The sequence below is a fragment of the Rhincodon typus genome, chromosome 5 (genome assembly GCF_021869965.1).
Source record: "Rhincodon typus isolate 14 chromosome 5, sRhiTyp1.1, whole genome shotgun sequence".
NCBI classification, from domain to species: Eukaryota; Metazoa; Chordata; class Chondrichthyes; order Orectolobiformes; family Rhincodontidae; genus Rhincodon; species Rhincodon typus.
In genome coordinates, this window is record NC_063336.1 from 39,203,273 (window position 1) to 39,220,145 (window position 16,873).

Here is a 16,873-nt window from a genome sequence, read left to right on the forward strand (position 1 = left end):
TCGCGAGTTCCGGGCCCCGGGTTCCATTCCCCGCTGGAGCTCGCGGGTCCCGGGGTTCGGCTTTAACAACATTTCCGGATAAGCTTAGCGTGCGGCCTCCTGTCCAGGGCGTATAGACTCCTCCTCTTCCGCAGATCAAGGCACTGGAGAGAAGGAGTAAAGTCTCCGTGGCTGACGACTAATTTTGGACATTTTAACATTGTGAGAATGGTGGACAGTGCCTTGGTCAAAACCTTCCGGGTGCCTGCACGACACGGTTATGCCGTAGAGCTCTCTCCTTATTTCCCCTCCAGACTGGCCTGCGCTACCTCTCAGTACTATGGAATAGCAGGTACTGTGCCGGGCACTGATCGGGAGAACGAGCTCGTTTGTGTTTTAGGTATCGGGGAAATGCTAGATGCATCCGTGACCTATCACGCAGTTTAGTAGGTGGAATTGTAAGTTAGCTTTAAGAGTTGAGAAAACATACATAAACATGACATTCTCAAATCAAGAATCGGTTATCACTTCAAAAGTAAGTGGAATTTGGCAGGCCAGCTATGTTCAGTATTAATGCACTGTCAAAGACAATTATTTTGCACGTTTACATAACACCATTTACGAGAGATGATAAAAATAGTACATTGAAACAAAAAACAGAAGTTGCTGGGGAAACTGCTGAGTTTTTCCAGCATTTTCTGTTTTTGTTTCAGATTTTCAGCATCCGCAGTTTTGTTACGTTTGGGAGTAAAAAGGCATTAAACGACTAACTGGTTTCGTTTCTGGAATATAGCTGTGAACTCCTTTTATTAAATTACTGATTCCAACAAGTCAACACAGTTTACTCAGATGATGGAGTTTAATGAGGTATTTCTTGTTGCTCTCCGTGGAGCCAGTAGACTAATAAATTTACATTGTTACCCGGCATATTGATTGATGTAGGACTGTGAATGTGGTAACCTGAGGATATGCGCAATTCCTGCTCTTTAGAAATAATATAGCATGATAAAGACCTTTCTTAAAAAAGCTTGTATATAGTGATTCAAATTATTATTTGTTTCCAAACCTAAAGATCTCCTTTTATAAATAAATAAATTGAACCCCTGAGGAGTTGTAGCATGGTTTCTTTAGGAATTAGGACTCTACACTAATCCCCAGAATAAGGAAATCTTTATAGAATAATCTCATTTACTAATTCAGAATGCAAATTAATGATTTTTGGGATAAAAAAGATTAATACTAAACATTTCACTAACGGAAATGTGGTATGATACACAAGTTCAGTGCATTTTGGTCTTATCTTTCCATTGATTCTAGGTCTTCCAGGGTCTTTTGTTTTGATTCCTTGAACATAAGAACATAAGAACTAGGAGCAGGAGTAGGCCGTCTGGCCCTTCGAGCCTGCTCCGCCATTCAATAAGATCATGGCTGATCTTTTCGTGGACTCAGATCCACTTACCCGCGTTCTCTTAATTCCTTTATTGTTCAAAAAAAATCTACCTTTTCTTAAAAAACGTTCACTGAAGTAGCGTCAACTACTTCACTAGGCAAGGAATTCCATAGATTAACAACCCTCTGGGTGAAGAAATTCCTTCTCAATTCAGTCCTAAATCTGCTCCCTCTAATCTTGAGGCTATGCCCTCTTGTCCTAGCTTCACCTGCCAGTGGAAACATCCTCTCTACTTCTATCTTCTCTATTCCCTTCATAATTTTATATGTTTCTATAAGATCCCCCTCAATCTTCTCAATTCCAATGAATATAATCCCAATCTACTCAGTCTCTCCTCATAAGCCAACCCCCTCAACTCCGGAATCAACCTAGTGAACCTCCTTTGCACCCCCTCCAGTGCCAATACATCCTTTATCAAGTAAGGAGACCAAAACTGCACACAGTACTCCAGGTGTGGCCTCACCAGCACCTTGTACAGCTGCAACATAACCTCTCTGCTTTTTATTTCAATCCCTTTAGCAATGACGGACAAAATTCCATTTGCCTTCCTAATTACTTGTTGTACCTGCAGACCTACCTTCTGTGATTCATGCACAAGGACACCCAGGTCCCTCTGCATAGCAGCATGCTGCAACTTTTTACCATTTAAGTAATAATCCTTTTTACTATTACTCCTTCTAAAATGTATGACTTCACATTTATTTATTTATTTTATTTTATTTGAACTTGGTTTCTTGACATACAATGTCTTTTCAGATGTTAGGTTAGCCGTCTGAACTGTAAGTGCGTACAATCCTTGACCTGTGACAATTATTTTAGTCATGTCTGGATTCTTATGGCAACCCCAAACCTGGACCAAAAGATATTCCTTGGCAATGTCCTACGTAAATACTGACTCTCAAATGTGTGTACCTAATTTGGACTCCCCTGACAAATTTGTCTGAGCAAAATTGTAAATAAATTTGTTGGAGATCTGAAATAACTTCACAAAGGCCAGTATCCCATCACCAAGTTACCCTTTATTTACATGTAGAAAGTCCTTGACTCTGGCAGAGCCTTGTCAGATTCAGTACCCAGTATCAGAATCTCTCTGACACTCCTGTTTTTATCTGTCAGCCAGCGCTCCCTGATTGGATCAGATTAACAGCCCCAGTCAGGGTACTCTTATTCTGTGAAGTCTAGCTGGCTGACCTCGTTACAATCACGACAAAAACAATACTTCAGAAGTCTTGATTTAATGGAAAACATGGAGTGACAAATGTCTAAAGAGAATGATAATTTAGACATGTAGTAGCTATGGAACTATTTGTTCTTTGAGACAAAGCAAGATTTCATGAATGTATGCAACCTCCTGAAATAACTTTTCAGAGACTTCACACTTTTGTGAAATAGCTGAGTTGATAATACCAAGACGCTACATTTCAAGAACACAAATATTCTAACTGTCTATACTGTAGACTTTATTTCAAACCCAAATCTATTAAAGACAGCTTCTAACATTAAGTAGGTTTCAGCCTTGGTTCAGTTACAGGTTCAAGTCTCACTCTAGGTTTGAAGTGATAGGGATGGGCAGCTGATGTAGAAGATCCATCACTGGCAATGAGGTCAAGTTGTAGGGAAGAGAATTTGGAAAGATCCTGTGGAGGGCAGGTGTGAAGAACTAGTTTACTAGCAGAACACAGAGCAGCATTACTGACCTCGTGGCAAGTTTTAAAAAAAAGTTCTAAACCTCCATTGCTAGTTTCACTTTAGCCATCTTCTTCTGATTAGAAAGCCAAAAGCCATTTCCTGATCAGCTTACCAAAACAAAATTGTATTTGGGGCTTGATGACTTCAGTAAATCACTAGGCATATAAATAAAGGAGGGCCTGGCCAGCTTCAGATGGGTTAAAATTCTGTCAGCAGGTTCAGTGTAGCATAAGTCACCTGGCCAAGTTTTATGATATTATCACCGCCTGCAAGTTCTTCTCCATACCACACATGTTGCATGGGGGAGAATTTGTTAGGATGTGTCCTGGATGATTTCTTTTGAAACAAGATATAATAGTCCAACTAGGGAAGGGGCCATAATAGACTTGGTATTGGGGAATGAGCCTATCCAGGCGTTCGAAGTTTCTGTGGGGGAGCATTTCGGGAACAGTGACCATGATTAACTTGCTTTTGAATGAGGATAAGAGTAGCCTTTGAGTGAAAGTACTAAATTGAAGGAAGGTTAACTACGCTAATATTAGGCAGGAACTTGGGAAGTGTACACTGGGAGCAGCTGTTTGAGATTAAATCCACATCTGGCACGTGGGAATTTTTTAAAGACCAGTTGGTTAGAGTTCAAGGCCAGCATGATCCTGTGAAAATTAAGAAGATCAGCAAGTTTCAGGAACCTTGGATGACAAGATAAATTGAGAGCTTAGTCAAAAATAAAAAGGAGGCATACATAAGGTTTAGGAAACTGAAGACAGACAGCGCCCTCAAAGAATATAAAGATAGCGGGAAAGAACTCAAACAAGGAATTTGGAGGGCTAAAAGAGGTCATGAAATGTCTTTGGTAAACAAGATTAAGGAAATTTCCCAAGGTGTTTTATACATGTAAAGAGCAAGAGGGTAGCTACGGAAAGGGTAGGTCAACTCAAGGACAAAGAGACAATTTATGCATGGAGCCAGAGAAAGTGGGTGAGGTCCTCAATAAGTACTTTGCATCGGTATTCACAAAAGAGAAGAACAGGATGGATGGTGAGTCTCAGGACGGGTATGTTGATATTCTAGGGCACGTTAATATGGAGGTGGAGGAAGTGGTGTTGGGTGTTTTAAAAAGCATTAAAGTAGAAAAGTCTCCAGGACCTGAGGGGATCAATCCCAGAATGCTGAGGGAGGCAGGTGAAGATATTGCTGGGGCCTTGTATGAAATCTTTGTATCCTGTTGAGTCATAGGAGAGGTCCCAGAGGACTGGAGAATAGCCAACGTTGTTCCTTTGTTTAAGAAGTGTAACAGGGGTATTCAGGGAAATTATAGGTCGGTGAGCCTTACATCAGTGGTAGGGAAATTATTGGAGAAGATTCTTAGGGATAAGATTTACTTACGTTTAGAAAAATATGGACTTATTTGCAATAGGCAGCATGGCTTTACGCAGGAAAGGTCACGTCTGACAGGCTTGATTGAGTTTTTTGAGAAAGTGACAAAGATGATTGAGGGCAGGGCAGTAGATGTTATCTACATAGATTTCAGCAAGGCCTTTGACAAGGCCTTGTGGTAGGCTGATACAAAGGGTGATGTAAAATGGGATCTGTGGTGATCTGACAAGATGGATACAGAACTGGCTTAGTCACAGAAGAAAGAGAGTAGCAGTGAAAGGGTGTTTTTCTAACTGGAGATCTGTGATCAGTGGTCATAGGGATCAGTGCTGGGAACCTTCTTGTTTGTAATATATAAAAATGATTTGGAGGAGGATGTAGGTGGTCTGGTTAGTAGGTTTACAGACGACACAAAGATTGGGGGAGCAGGCTTGAGACTTGGGTGGAGAAATAGCAGATGGAATTTAATCCAGACAAATGTGAGGTGATGCATTTTGGAAGATCTAATGCAGGAGGAAAGTATACAGCAAATGGTAGAATCCTTAGCAGCATTGACATACAGAGGGATCTTGGCATACAAGTCTAGAATTCCCTAAAGGTGGCAACACAAGTGGATAAGATAGTCAAGAAGGCATATAGCATGCTTGCCTTCGTCAGTTGGGGCATCAAGTATAAAAATTTGCAAGTCATGTTACAAGCTGTATAGAATTTTAGTTAGGTCATGTTTGGAATATTATATACGGTTCTGGTCACCACACAATCAAAAGGATGTGGAGGCTTTGGAGAGGGTACAGAAATGAGTTTCTGGGATGAGGACTAGTTTGGAGGGTATTAGGTATGAGGAGAGCTTGGATAAACTTGGTTTGTTTTCACTGAATGTTGATGGATAAGGGACGACTTGATAGAAATTTATAGAATTATAGGAGGCACAGATTGAATAGATATTCAGAGTTGTTGTCCCAGGGTAGAAATGTCAATTGCTAGGGGACATTGGTTTAAGGCAAAAGGGGGTAAGTTTAAAGGAGATGTAAGAGGCAATTTTTTTGTATATAGATGGTGGTAAGTGCCTGAATGCACTACCAGAGGAAGTGGTAGAGGCAGATATAGCAACATTTAAAAGGTATCTTGACAGATATTTATATAGGCAGGAAGTAGAAGGATATGGGCCACACAGATGCAAAAGTTTTTTTAGTTTAGAAAGGTATCACGTATTGATGCAGTCTTGGTGGACCAAAGGGCCTGTTTCTGCCCTGTACTGTTCTTTTGTGTCCTGTGATGAATGCAATCTTAGTAATGCACCCATATTTCTATTAGCATTTTACAGTTTCCACAACAGATGGCTCTAGTTTGTGTGCTTGTGTCATCATAAACTAAAATAAATTCTAACAAAATTTTCACAATCCTTAATCAATGGAAAAAATACATTTCTAACTGCACTATCATTGCTCAGAGCATTGAGTATAGGAGTTGGGAGGTCATGTTGCAGCTGTACAGAACATTGATGAGGCCACTTTTGGAATACTATATATAATTCCGGTCATCCTTCTATAGGGGGGGGTGCAGAAAAGATTTACAAGGACGTTGCCGAGACTGGATGGTTTGAGTTATGGGAAGAAGCGGAATAGGTTTGGGCTTTTATCCCCTGGAGTGTCAGAGGGTGAGGGGTGACCTTATGAAGGTTTATAAAATTATGAGGGGCATGCATAGGATGAATAGCCAAGGTCTTTCTCCTAGGGTGGGAGAGCCCAAAGCTGGAGGGCATTAAGGTGAGAGGGGATTGGATTTAAAAAGGACCCGAGGGGTAATTTTTTCATGCAGAGGGTGGTACATATGTGAAATGAGCTGCCAGAGGAATTGGTAGAGGCAGGTACATTTACAACATTTAAAAGGCATCTGGATGGGTATATGAATAGGTAGGGTTTAAAGGGATTTGGGCCAAATTCTAGCAAATGAACCAAGCCAGTTTAGGATGTCTAGTCGGGTTGAATGGGAGCGTCTGCGTCTGTGCTGTATGAATTTATAACTTTTCAAGCCTGGTGTCCTTTCTGCAATTGGCTTGTGTTTGATAGGAGCTCCTCGAACACCTGGACTGTGACCAACTTTCTGACTATGACTTAAAGCTTTTCTTAAAACTACATCACAATATTGGTACATGGAGACAAAAGACTTTTCATCACTAAGCTTGTGCACAATATAATTTGATGATCTTAAGCCCTACTAAGTACAAAAATAAATCAGCCGTGTGAACTCTTAATGTCTTTACTCGGAATATTGTGCACAGCATCGCTTGGTTGTTAGAACATAATGTTTCCAATTTATAGATTTGGCGCTTGCTGCTCTCTGAACCGGTGTTATGTGCTTTAGCTCTGGTGTTGTAACAAATGTGTTTGATGGTGTTGATGTTGTGTCACTACCTGACGACAGTGTTGGTGTTCCGCTGCTGGTTGTTGCTTGTATTGTTGATCTTTTCCGCTTTCCCAGCTCAGGTGTAAGTGGGTTATGGGTCTGTTGCTTCTAATTTGCTGACCAGTTTCAGTTTCAACAACTTATAGACTTCGAGTTTAGGCTTAACTGACAATGTTTTCTAGGGGTTCAAGTTTTCGTGATTGGATCTTGAACACTTAAAGTTTGTCCTGTCAACAACTCAGGCTGGGGTTAGGCATGCATGTTGAGGTTTTGACCAGCCTCCCTTGTGCATCTATGAGTTGTGTTTATTCCTACTGCTCACCTGGAGAGAGTATCTTGCAGCGTAAAGGTGTCATTCTTTATTTCAGTCAACAGCTCTTTCGGTGACTTTCATGTTAGCCATGATGGATATAGGTCAGAACGATAATAGGCAAGTTTTGGGTGTTCCTTTATCCCTTGTTATTTTGTGAGAGTTTTGTTGATCATCTGGACATGTCTTTCTCTGAACTCGGGTACCCAAAGGTAATGTGCTGACATTGAACCCATACTGTTCACTGAATTCCTTAAACTCTCTGTCACTTATTGGGCCATATTTTCTGTAGAGTTGCAATTTCATACAGTTTTTTTTGAAGAAGGGGGCTCTGCATTTCTGACGGGAGATTCCACTCAGTGTTCCTTCAGAAATGCACATTTGTACTTCCACTCTGACAGTTCTTTTGTAATGCAGAACTGTCAGAGAAAGGCAAACCGTACTCCCTTTTCTCAGCAGTCAGCTGCTCTATTTTGAAATATGAAGCTGTTGTCAAAGGTTAACTGCATAATGTAAGTATAAACAGCAAGTGTAAGGAACTTGTGGCGCAGTGATAGTGGCCCTCGAAGATCCAAGTTCAAGTCCCTTCTGACATGCGTTATAACAAATATGAAGTGGTTGATTAAAAATATCATTAAGCCCATTATTTTTCCAGGAATTCCTTCGTCAGCAAACAGATCTTTGAAGATCTCATATGTTTCAACTTTTGAATAAAAGACGTTTGGACAGGTATATGGATAGGAAAGGTTTAGAGGGATATGGGCCAAACGCAGGCAAATGGGAATAGTTCAGTTTAGAAAATCTGGTCGGCATGGACGAGTTGGGCTGAAGGGCATGTTCCATGCTGTAAGCCTCTATAACTGTATAAAGGAGAATTTGAGCAGTGGTCTGCGAGATTGCGACACCATCCTTGATTATATGTGAATACATTAGATTGGCTGAGCTGCTGATTTGAAGCATAAGCACTTCAGGTCTCCAGTGGTATTGACAAAGATGTCTGAGCTGAGAGTCTTCAGTGGGAATACTAATAGTTGATGTGATATTCTGCCAGGTGGTATCTGGAAAGGAAGAAGTAGACAGTAGCCTGGAGTAACAAATATAGGAAAAATATCCATGCAAAATGGAATCTAAAAAGAGAATTTACTTTAGGTAGTTGAAGTCATAAAGCACGGCTGCCTGATATTTTGGGTATTTGCGCCAAAAAAACAAATCTACTCAGATGGGTGAAATTTGATTAAATGTTCAATCCTACCCAATTCGTTTAACTAAGTAAGGTAAATCCTTCCCACCCCATTACTATACACCTTTCTCTGAACTTGGTGACTTTGATAGCGAAGGCTCATCTCTTTCCAGGTGATATCTATGTGGCATGCATTTGATGGAGATTCTGGGAGAATAGCTGAGCAAGTATTGCTACATCCTTAGGTGGGTGAGTGCTGCAGCTGAAAGGAACCAAGTTGCAGCTTTCAAAAAATCCTACTTTGAAGTGAGAGGAATCTCTCCAAGTTTGATGCTGAAGTTGTGGTATGCAGCTGCCAAAAAAAAAAGTTCAGTGCTGTATTTAGAGAGTTCTCTGGACTTGACTCTAATATACTGATAACTTGGGTAGATTGCAATAAATTCTGCAGTCTTTTATAAATGTGCATGTCTGATTTGAACCATGGAATAACTCTAAATTTGCTGTATAATGCAAGTGTATAATACCTGCAAATTTGAACTTAAGTATTTCTTTTATCAAGATTTATGTGATTATGTGGTCACTGTGATTCTGGCCTTGTAATTAATTTATTGTATGTGAATTGCTGCTATACTGCTAATAAAGAAGAACATGGAGATGAGTGAATGAAATGTAACAGAGCAGATGAGCCTGTATGAGTAACAAATATCTTTTGGAATTTATTATTCATTAACTGCTAAAAATAGATTTTCTTGACTTTTATTGCTTGATAGATTTTGTATGTGCTACTTTTCAGGCTGTGGAACGTTAGTGGTGCTGGAACAGACAGAGGCAGGAATTATCCCTTTCAGGAGGTACTGTAAAATGAACAAGCAGCCTTTTGTTTTCTCTAATATTATGTATTGTCTTGAAGCATTAGCAGAAAAAGACAATGAGTAAAGTTGGGTTTTATAGATGTGCAGAGCATTGTGATTTGACTTCTTAGTGCATGTGTTGTTCTTTTTCAAAAAAATAAATTCTAATACTAAATTTGTGATGCCAACAATAAAAATATGGCAAGTGGCATAAAAATGAATAAAGTGATTACTTAATTAGAACTGCAGTTTAATCCTGAGATTTCGAGCAGTGGAAAGCTTCCCTAACCAGCATGTGATGGACATTATGCAGTAACTTTAGAAAATGGGTTTGCAAACTAATTTTAAATAAGTTTTTATTCTGTCTAGTTTTGACTGGAATGATAGTCTTTTCGATGTTACTTGGAGTGAGAACAATGAGCATGTCCTGGTCTCTGGGAGTGGAGATGGGTCTCTGCAGATCTGGGACACTGCAAACCCTACTGGACCCTTACAAGTCTTCAAAGAACACACTCAAGAGGTAAACAAAAGTTACAAGTAAAATTATAATAGTGAATTCCCTGTTTGAATGAATTACAGCCTTAACGTGGTGAATTTAATTGATTTGAAGAGATTTCAGAATGCCAAAAGTTCAACCTATTATTCAGAAATTTTATGTTATTTGTCAGAGTTTAATGGATCAGATATTGCCTCAATGGCAGGATTGGCCATGAATGATGTTAGTTGGATTTTTCTGTTCGGCATTGACTTTGCATTATGTATGAGCTGCAAATTGCTGAATGTGATCTAATAATGATGTACTGTCTGGGATCTTGTGGTGACATTTTGCAAAACTGTTTATCTTCTAACCAATCAAATAATAGGATATAAAAACAGTAGGCAACGTCAAAAGAGCTGGCTAAATGAATTTTAAATGAAATATATAGAGTTTGAGAACAAGAGAAGGAACAAACGAGAGCAGATTAAATGGGATTTAGTAAAGAGACAAAAGTAAATGCATTTTATAAAGAACAAACAGAGACAATACTAACTCAGAATCATTGAATGGTTACAGCACAGAAAGAGGCCATTGTCTGTTGTATCCATGATGATCTTATATGTGAACAATTTAACTCATGCTACTTCCTCAACTTTTCACAGTAGTGCTGAACATTCTTCCTTTACAGATAATGATCCAGTTCCCTTTTGGATGCTGTCTCCATCATTCTTTGAGTTAGTGTATTCCAGATCTTGATCTCTCATTGCATAGAAATATTTTTCCTCCAGATGCCATTGATTCTTTTGCTAATAAGTTTAAAATCTGTGGCCTCTGGTTCTCAATTCTTTGACCAATGGGAATGGTTTTTCCCAAGATTTCTGTCCGGGTCTTTCATGATTTGAATATCTCTATCAAATCTCCTCTCAAACTTTCATTCACCAAGGAAAACAGTTCCAGCTTCTCCAGTGTACACCTGAAGTCCTTCATCTCTGCAACGATTCCTGGTGATCTTTTCTGCATCCTCTTTAATACCTTCACATCGTTCCAAATATATGGTACCCAGAACAGCATGCAATACTCTAATGAGGCTTAATGTCATACAGGTTTAACATAATTTCTTTGCTTTTGTATTCTGTGCCCCCACTTACAAAATCTAGGATGCCTTTTTTATTCCATAAAGTCTAACTTTGCTCAAACATTTATTGAACAGCTGTTTATCAAATGCCGATTGGAACTCCATGTAAACCACATGTGCATCATTACCCTCATCAGTCCTCCATGTTACCTCATCAAAAAAACCTCAAGTCAGTTCAATAGGATTTGTCCCTTTTTTTTATTTTAACCTATTTTTCTAACCAACCTCTGGAGCAGGCGGGATTTGAGCCCAGGTGTCCCTCGTCCAGGGGCAGGGATACTGCCACTGGGCCACCAGAGATTTGTCCTTTATTAACTTCTCTCTCAACCTGTTCAGCTGTAGTCAATGATATGCTCTCAGCTCAAGCAAGGATTCTTGTGTCACAGTGGTATCGCCAAATGTTAGTTTCTAAAAGAGATCTACTTGGTTTGTATTTTAAATAAGTGACCCTCTTGACTGTCAGAACATCTCCTGGCACAGTGACACTCAGAAAATCTCCCACCTCTCCTGCTGTTCTCCCACCACTTCCTCCCTGACACCCCCATCGTGGTCTTATGTCAACCCCTCTCCTGGGTCCTGATCACCACCCCCAATTCCAATCTACTTCCAAGCCCTGTCTCCTGTTTCCCCACTCCCCTGCCACCTCTCCTCTATCTTGAAGATAAACCTCCCAAGTTCTACTTCCACCCATCCACAGGTAAATTGTCTGATTAATTACTGATAGTTTTCTCTTCCTCTGCTATGCTAGGTTTACAGTGTTGATTGGAGCCAGACACGAGGAGAACATCTGATTGTTTCTGGTTCGTGGGATCAAACAATAAAAGTAGTAAGTTTCTTTTCTTTGCAATTTAAATAATGAAGAAACAATAGGCTTGCATAGGCTCTTATTCTGAACGTCATAAAATTAGAAATATAATCAAGTGTTTTTTTTATATGATGTGGAGGTGCTGGTGTGGACTGAGGTGGACAAAGTCAGAAGTCACACAACACCAGGTTATAGCCTAACAGGTTTATTTGAAATCACAAGCTTTCAGAGCATAGCCCCTTCATCAGATGAACTGAGAGAGAAGCACGCACAATTTATGGGCAGAGAGATCAAAAGATCATACAAATGATGTGAGTGGAGTGTCGAATGATAAGTCTCTGCAGGTGATCAAAAGTGTTGGACAGTTTGAATAAAGTGTCAACAGCTGAATGACAAGTGTAGAGATGACCTATAATTCGATTAAATGAGGCAGAGAGATAATTACAAAACTTAAAAATAACGTGTTGCTGGAGACAAACCAAATGACTGGTATAACATGATAGGTATAAGAGTTGCACACCAACCAAAGTAATAAGTGATCCAAAACCGTACAAACTAATTAAGGTAGGGAGATCATAACAATTTATCAAGGTGGTGGTGTCAAAACAGGACAGTAAGGAAGATTTTACAGATATGGAACAGTATGGTGGGGTCACGTAGCACAACATGAACCTAAGATCACGTTGAGGCCATCTTCATGGGTATGGAACTTGGTTATCAATTTCTGCTCGACGAGATACACAACAATGCAGAATTAAAGTCTGCCTTGGAGGAATCTTACCGGAAGATTGGAGGCTGAATGTCCTTGACTGCTGAAGTGTTCCTCAACTGGGAGGGAACATTCTGTCTGGCGATTGTTGCGCAGTGCCCATTCATTTGTTGTAGCTTCTGCATGATCTCCCCAATGTACCATGCCTTGGGGCATTCTTGCCTGCAGCGTATGAGGTGGACAACATTGGCTGAGTCACATCAGTATCTGCCGTGTACTTGGTGGGTGGTTTTCCCACATGTGACGCTATAAGGTTTTGGAGTAGATTTGTAGCTCGGGTTGTGGGTGTTGAGGTTGGTTGGCTCGCCGAGCTGGTTTGTTGTTCCGCAGACGTTTCGTTACCGTGCTTGGTAATATCCTCAGAGCAGCCTCTGATGAAGTGTTGGTGTGTTTTCCCGCCTGGCTTTTAAACTCTGGGGTCTGTTGCGATGGATTGCCTCACTTCCGGGTTTCCTCCATAGTGGAATGTATATGGGGTCGAGTTCAATATGTTTATTAATAGCCTGCTTCGTGGAGTGCCATGCTTCCAGGAATTCTTGTGCTTGTCTCTGCCTCGCCTGTCCCAGGATCTTGGTGTTGTCCCAGTCGAAGTCGTGGTTCTCCTTGTCCATGTGACGCTATGATAACGGATAGTTTTAACTTTTTGTAATTGTCTCTCTGCCTCATTTAATCGGATTATAGTCATCCCTTTGCTCTTTATTGAGCTGTTGACACTTTCCACAGACTGTCTAAGACTTCTGATCACCTGCAGAGACTTATTCAACACACGACTGACACCATTTGTATGATCTTTTGATCTCTCTGCCCTTGAGCTCTTTGCCCATAAATTCTGTGTTCTGTGTCCTCCCCTTTCACTTCACCTGATGCTCTGAAAGCTTGTGATTTCAAATAAACCTGTTGGGTTATAACCTAGTGTTGTGTGACTTCTGTCTTTTTTTAAAAATAGTGTAGTAAAGCTGAGTGATAGACATTATTTATGGAGCTTCATTGTTTAAAATTATGAAGTTATGGAACAGAATAGATAGATACAGACAACTGAGTGGCTTACACGGTTAAATGTAAGCTATTTTGGACTCAAGCTAGAGAAGTCTTTTTGAACAGTATTAGGGGCCTGCAGAATGCGATGCTAATAGTTGAAACAGTGAGCACGTTAACATTTAAAACAATTTAGACAGGTGGTTGAAGGAAAGAGAAAGATATGAAAAAGGAAGGTACATAGCATTGGGCCTACTTGTAGTATAAAGGTTAAATGCCAATGTGAACAGGTTGGATCTAATGGCCCATTTCAGTGTCCTGCCTTATTTGTAATTCTGTGATCCAGGTTCTCTTATCAAAAATAAATGTCAGTTATGTAGCCTTTGCTTATTTTCCTACTACAAATTGGGCCTGCATGGCATTTACACTACAAAGACAGAGTGTTGAGATTTTGGATGTGATTGATATTCATCCCCAGACACTTTTGATGCAAAAAACAATGGGAAGTTATTTATGAAATTTGCAGTATTTATCTTAACCAGTTCACCACCCAAAACAATTCTCTGAAATTACCAGTAAAAGCTTGTACAAAGGAGTTTTTAATCCTGTGTGATAATGAATTGCTCTGGTTGTTTCCTTTACTGTTGTACTGTTACAGACACAAAGTCAACAATTAAGTAATATTTCCAAGCAGGACAGAAAGAAAGCATACAATGCATAACAAGCACTGAGTATCTGACAGTCACTTATACAGTGCATAGTTTTGTGTTTAAGTAAACTGGCAAAGAAATGGAAAGATTTTTAAGCAGCGTGCATTTAGAACAATTGTTATTTTCCTGTAAAGGAGTGGAAATTCTACAAAAAAAGTACTGCAATTCTTTGATTAGTCATAACACACTTTTAAAAAAATACTTTTTTTCACCTTCTTAAAGGCTCAGGCTTTCATTTTCGTCGACACTTTTTGTTCTGATGAAACATTTTGGGTTTTTGCCAGAATAAAAACTAACTATAAAATCTTAACATCACTGAACTCTTTACACATGGCAAGTATTCCAATATCTACTTGGGATTGCCAATAATGGAGCCTTTTAAAGAAGGAATTTGATTTGTTTGATATTTCTGAGCCTATGCGGATCGAGCAGAAGACTGAAATTCTTCTGGTACAGCAGCACCCTTCATCCTGCAGACCAGCAGGAGTCATCAGTGCAACAGTCAGACTACCTCATTTGGCAATCTGGCATGCTCTCTGGGATAGGAAAAGAAAATAGATTAAAGATGAATGGAAATGCACAAGTACCATTACCTTGGCTCCTTTGCATTTAAGAAGCCATCTCAGAGCCTGTTCAAATTTAACATTTTTCAATTAAAAAAAAAACTTTCCAGCAACATATTTACAAAAGTGCCAGGGAACAGACTGTGTCAGTTAACATTTACATGGAAGTGAATTCTGAGTTTGGATACCAGTTCTTTTCACCCTTGCTGAACCAGAGGTCAGTGGTCAAACAATAAATTGTACACCTGATACACCAGTTTTCAGGAGCAATTGAAATTAAGGCGGTAAGGAAACAGAAAATAATTGGAAAATATGAAAAGAGAACTAGACAAAGTGATGTTAAGAAACATTTTCTTAATTGCTTGGAATACTTTAAAGAAAAAAAGCGAATGTGGTATAAATTAATTTCATCAGGGGAAAGAAAAATTAAGAACAAATGTAGAGGATGTTAGGTATAGACACAGAGTTTAAGTTACCTGTAAATTGAAGCTTTAACAAATAGTAGAGACCTTTTACTGATGAGGAACTTATTAGGGTTGTGGTGACAACTTTATCACAAATCTTTTGAATTTTGTTTCCACAAAACTGTTAGCTAATGACTGAATTGCTATCTGAGCAAATAATGTAAGTATTTTGGAGTCATATGGATTTATTTTTAATAAAGCTGTTTGCATCGGAAGGCTCTTTCCAATCAATGACTCCACATTGTTCTCAAAAGATATTGAAACAGCTGTCAGATTCAGTGCATCAAATTGAGGCCTATAATTTAAACTGTGATGCCATGGTTTGTGAATAGCTCAACAGGTTGCTTGACAGAAGGTATTTATTTGAGGTGTCAACTACATTTATTATGAGATTGGCTTTATCTGTAGAGACATTAATCAGTACTATACTTATGTTTCTCATAGTGGGACCCAATGGTTAACAATTCAATATCTACATTCCATGGCCATGCAAGTGTCATCTACAGCACAATCTGGTCACCACATATCCCTGGTTGCTTTGCCTCAGCTTCAGGTACATGTTTTATTCTTCCAAGTTGATATATTAAAATAATTTTCAAATCAAAATAAATAGTGATTCTTGATCCTAACACTGCACCAGGATTTTTTTTGAATCATTTGTAAGATTTTCAGATAAGCTATACTTGCAATTTCTTTTCGACAATTATATGTTACATGGTTTCCCTGTAATGTACAGTTAACATTGTTCTATGAGTTGCATTATATTGTCACTGCAGTATGAAATTACAGTGTTCAGGGATGCATAATTGGAGTGGAACTTTGAACACTTAAAGATTTTATTAAACTGCTAAGAAATCCTTAAATCTGCTTGAGGTTTGGATGAGTTTGTTATACCTCTGAATTCTTTGTAAATTATATGGCACTTTTTAAAATGCAATTTTAAGAGGTTGTGGTCAGATGAAACCATTTGCATGTTTTGATACTGGATTACTTTTTTGAAATATTTGGATGCTATATGGAAGACTACTTTGTCACAGTACACTTTTGGATATAGGCACAAGGATAGCTCCTGTGAATATCTTATAGATTTAAGTTTGATTAGAGGTGAATAATTTCTTAATAATTTTGATGCTTCATTTCATCCATGTTCTCTACAGTGTTCAGAGTATAATACGTTTTACATTAGATAGCTTTTTTTTGCTTAATTATACAGAAACTAACTTGAATAGCAACTTGAAAATGGTAAACTTTTATTCACAGTTTAATTAACTTTGACTTTTTAAGTTGGAGAATATCACCACTTCTCAACAAGGGTTGGTGTGGACTTGATGGGCTGAATGACCTGTTCCCATACTGTAGGGCTACTATGGAATTAACATGGATAGAAGATTGATTAACAGAAAGGAAGTGATGCTACACAAATGGTATTCTAAAATTGGCCAACTATAACTAGTGGAATATCTCAATGATCAGTGCTGGTGCTTCAGTTATTTACAACTTATGCGAATGACTTGGAACAAGAGTAATGTATCTATGTTTGCTGACATTACAAAGCTAGGTTGGAATGTAAGCTGAGAGGAGGAAACAGCAAGGCGGTGAAGAGGAATAGCTACTGAGTGTGCAACAAGATGACAGGTAGAGTGCAATGTGCGGTGAAATTTAAAGCATGCAACTTTGATGCTCTCTTCTGCATTGATTTTGAAGAACAAAACATTTGTTGCAATACATTTCC

At 39.1% G+C, this 16,873-nt stretch overlaps 1 protein-coding gene across 1 annotated transcript in view; it reads left to right on the forward strand.

The window, feature by feature from the left end:
- Positions 1 to 207: 207 nt before the first annotated feature.
- Positions 208 to 16,873, forward strand: part of pex7 (peroxisomal biogenesis factor 7) — a 78,053-nt gene continuing 61,387 nt past the window's right edge. Inside the window, exons 1-5 of the mRNA XM_048597295.1 lie at positions 208 to 331; positions 9,185 to 9,242; positions 9,612 to 9,762; positions 11,604 to 11,681; positions 15,586 to 15,694. Of these exons, the coding sequence (XP_048453252.1) occupies positions 208 to 331; positions 9,185 to 9,242; positions 9,612 to 9,762; positions 11,604 to 11,681; positions 15,586 to 15,694 (520 nt within the window). The remainder of the gene's footprint in view (positions 332 to 9,184; positions 9,243 to 9,611; positions 9,763 to 11,603; positions 11,682 to 15,585; positions 15,695 to 16,873) is intronic.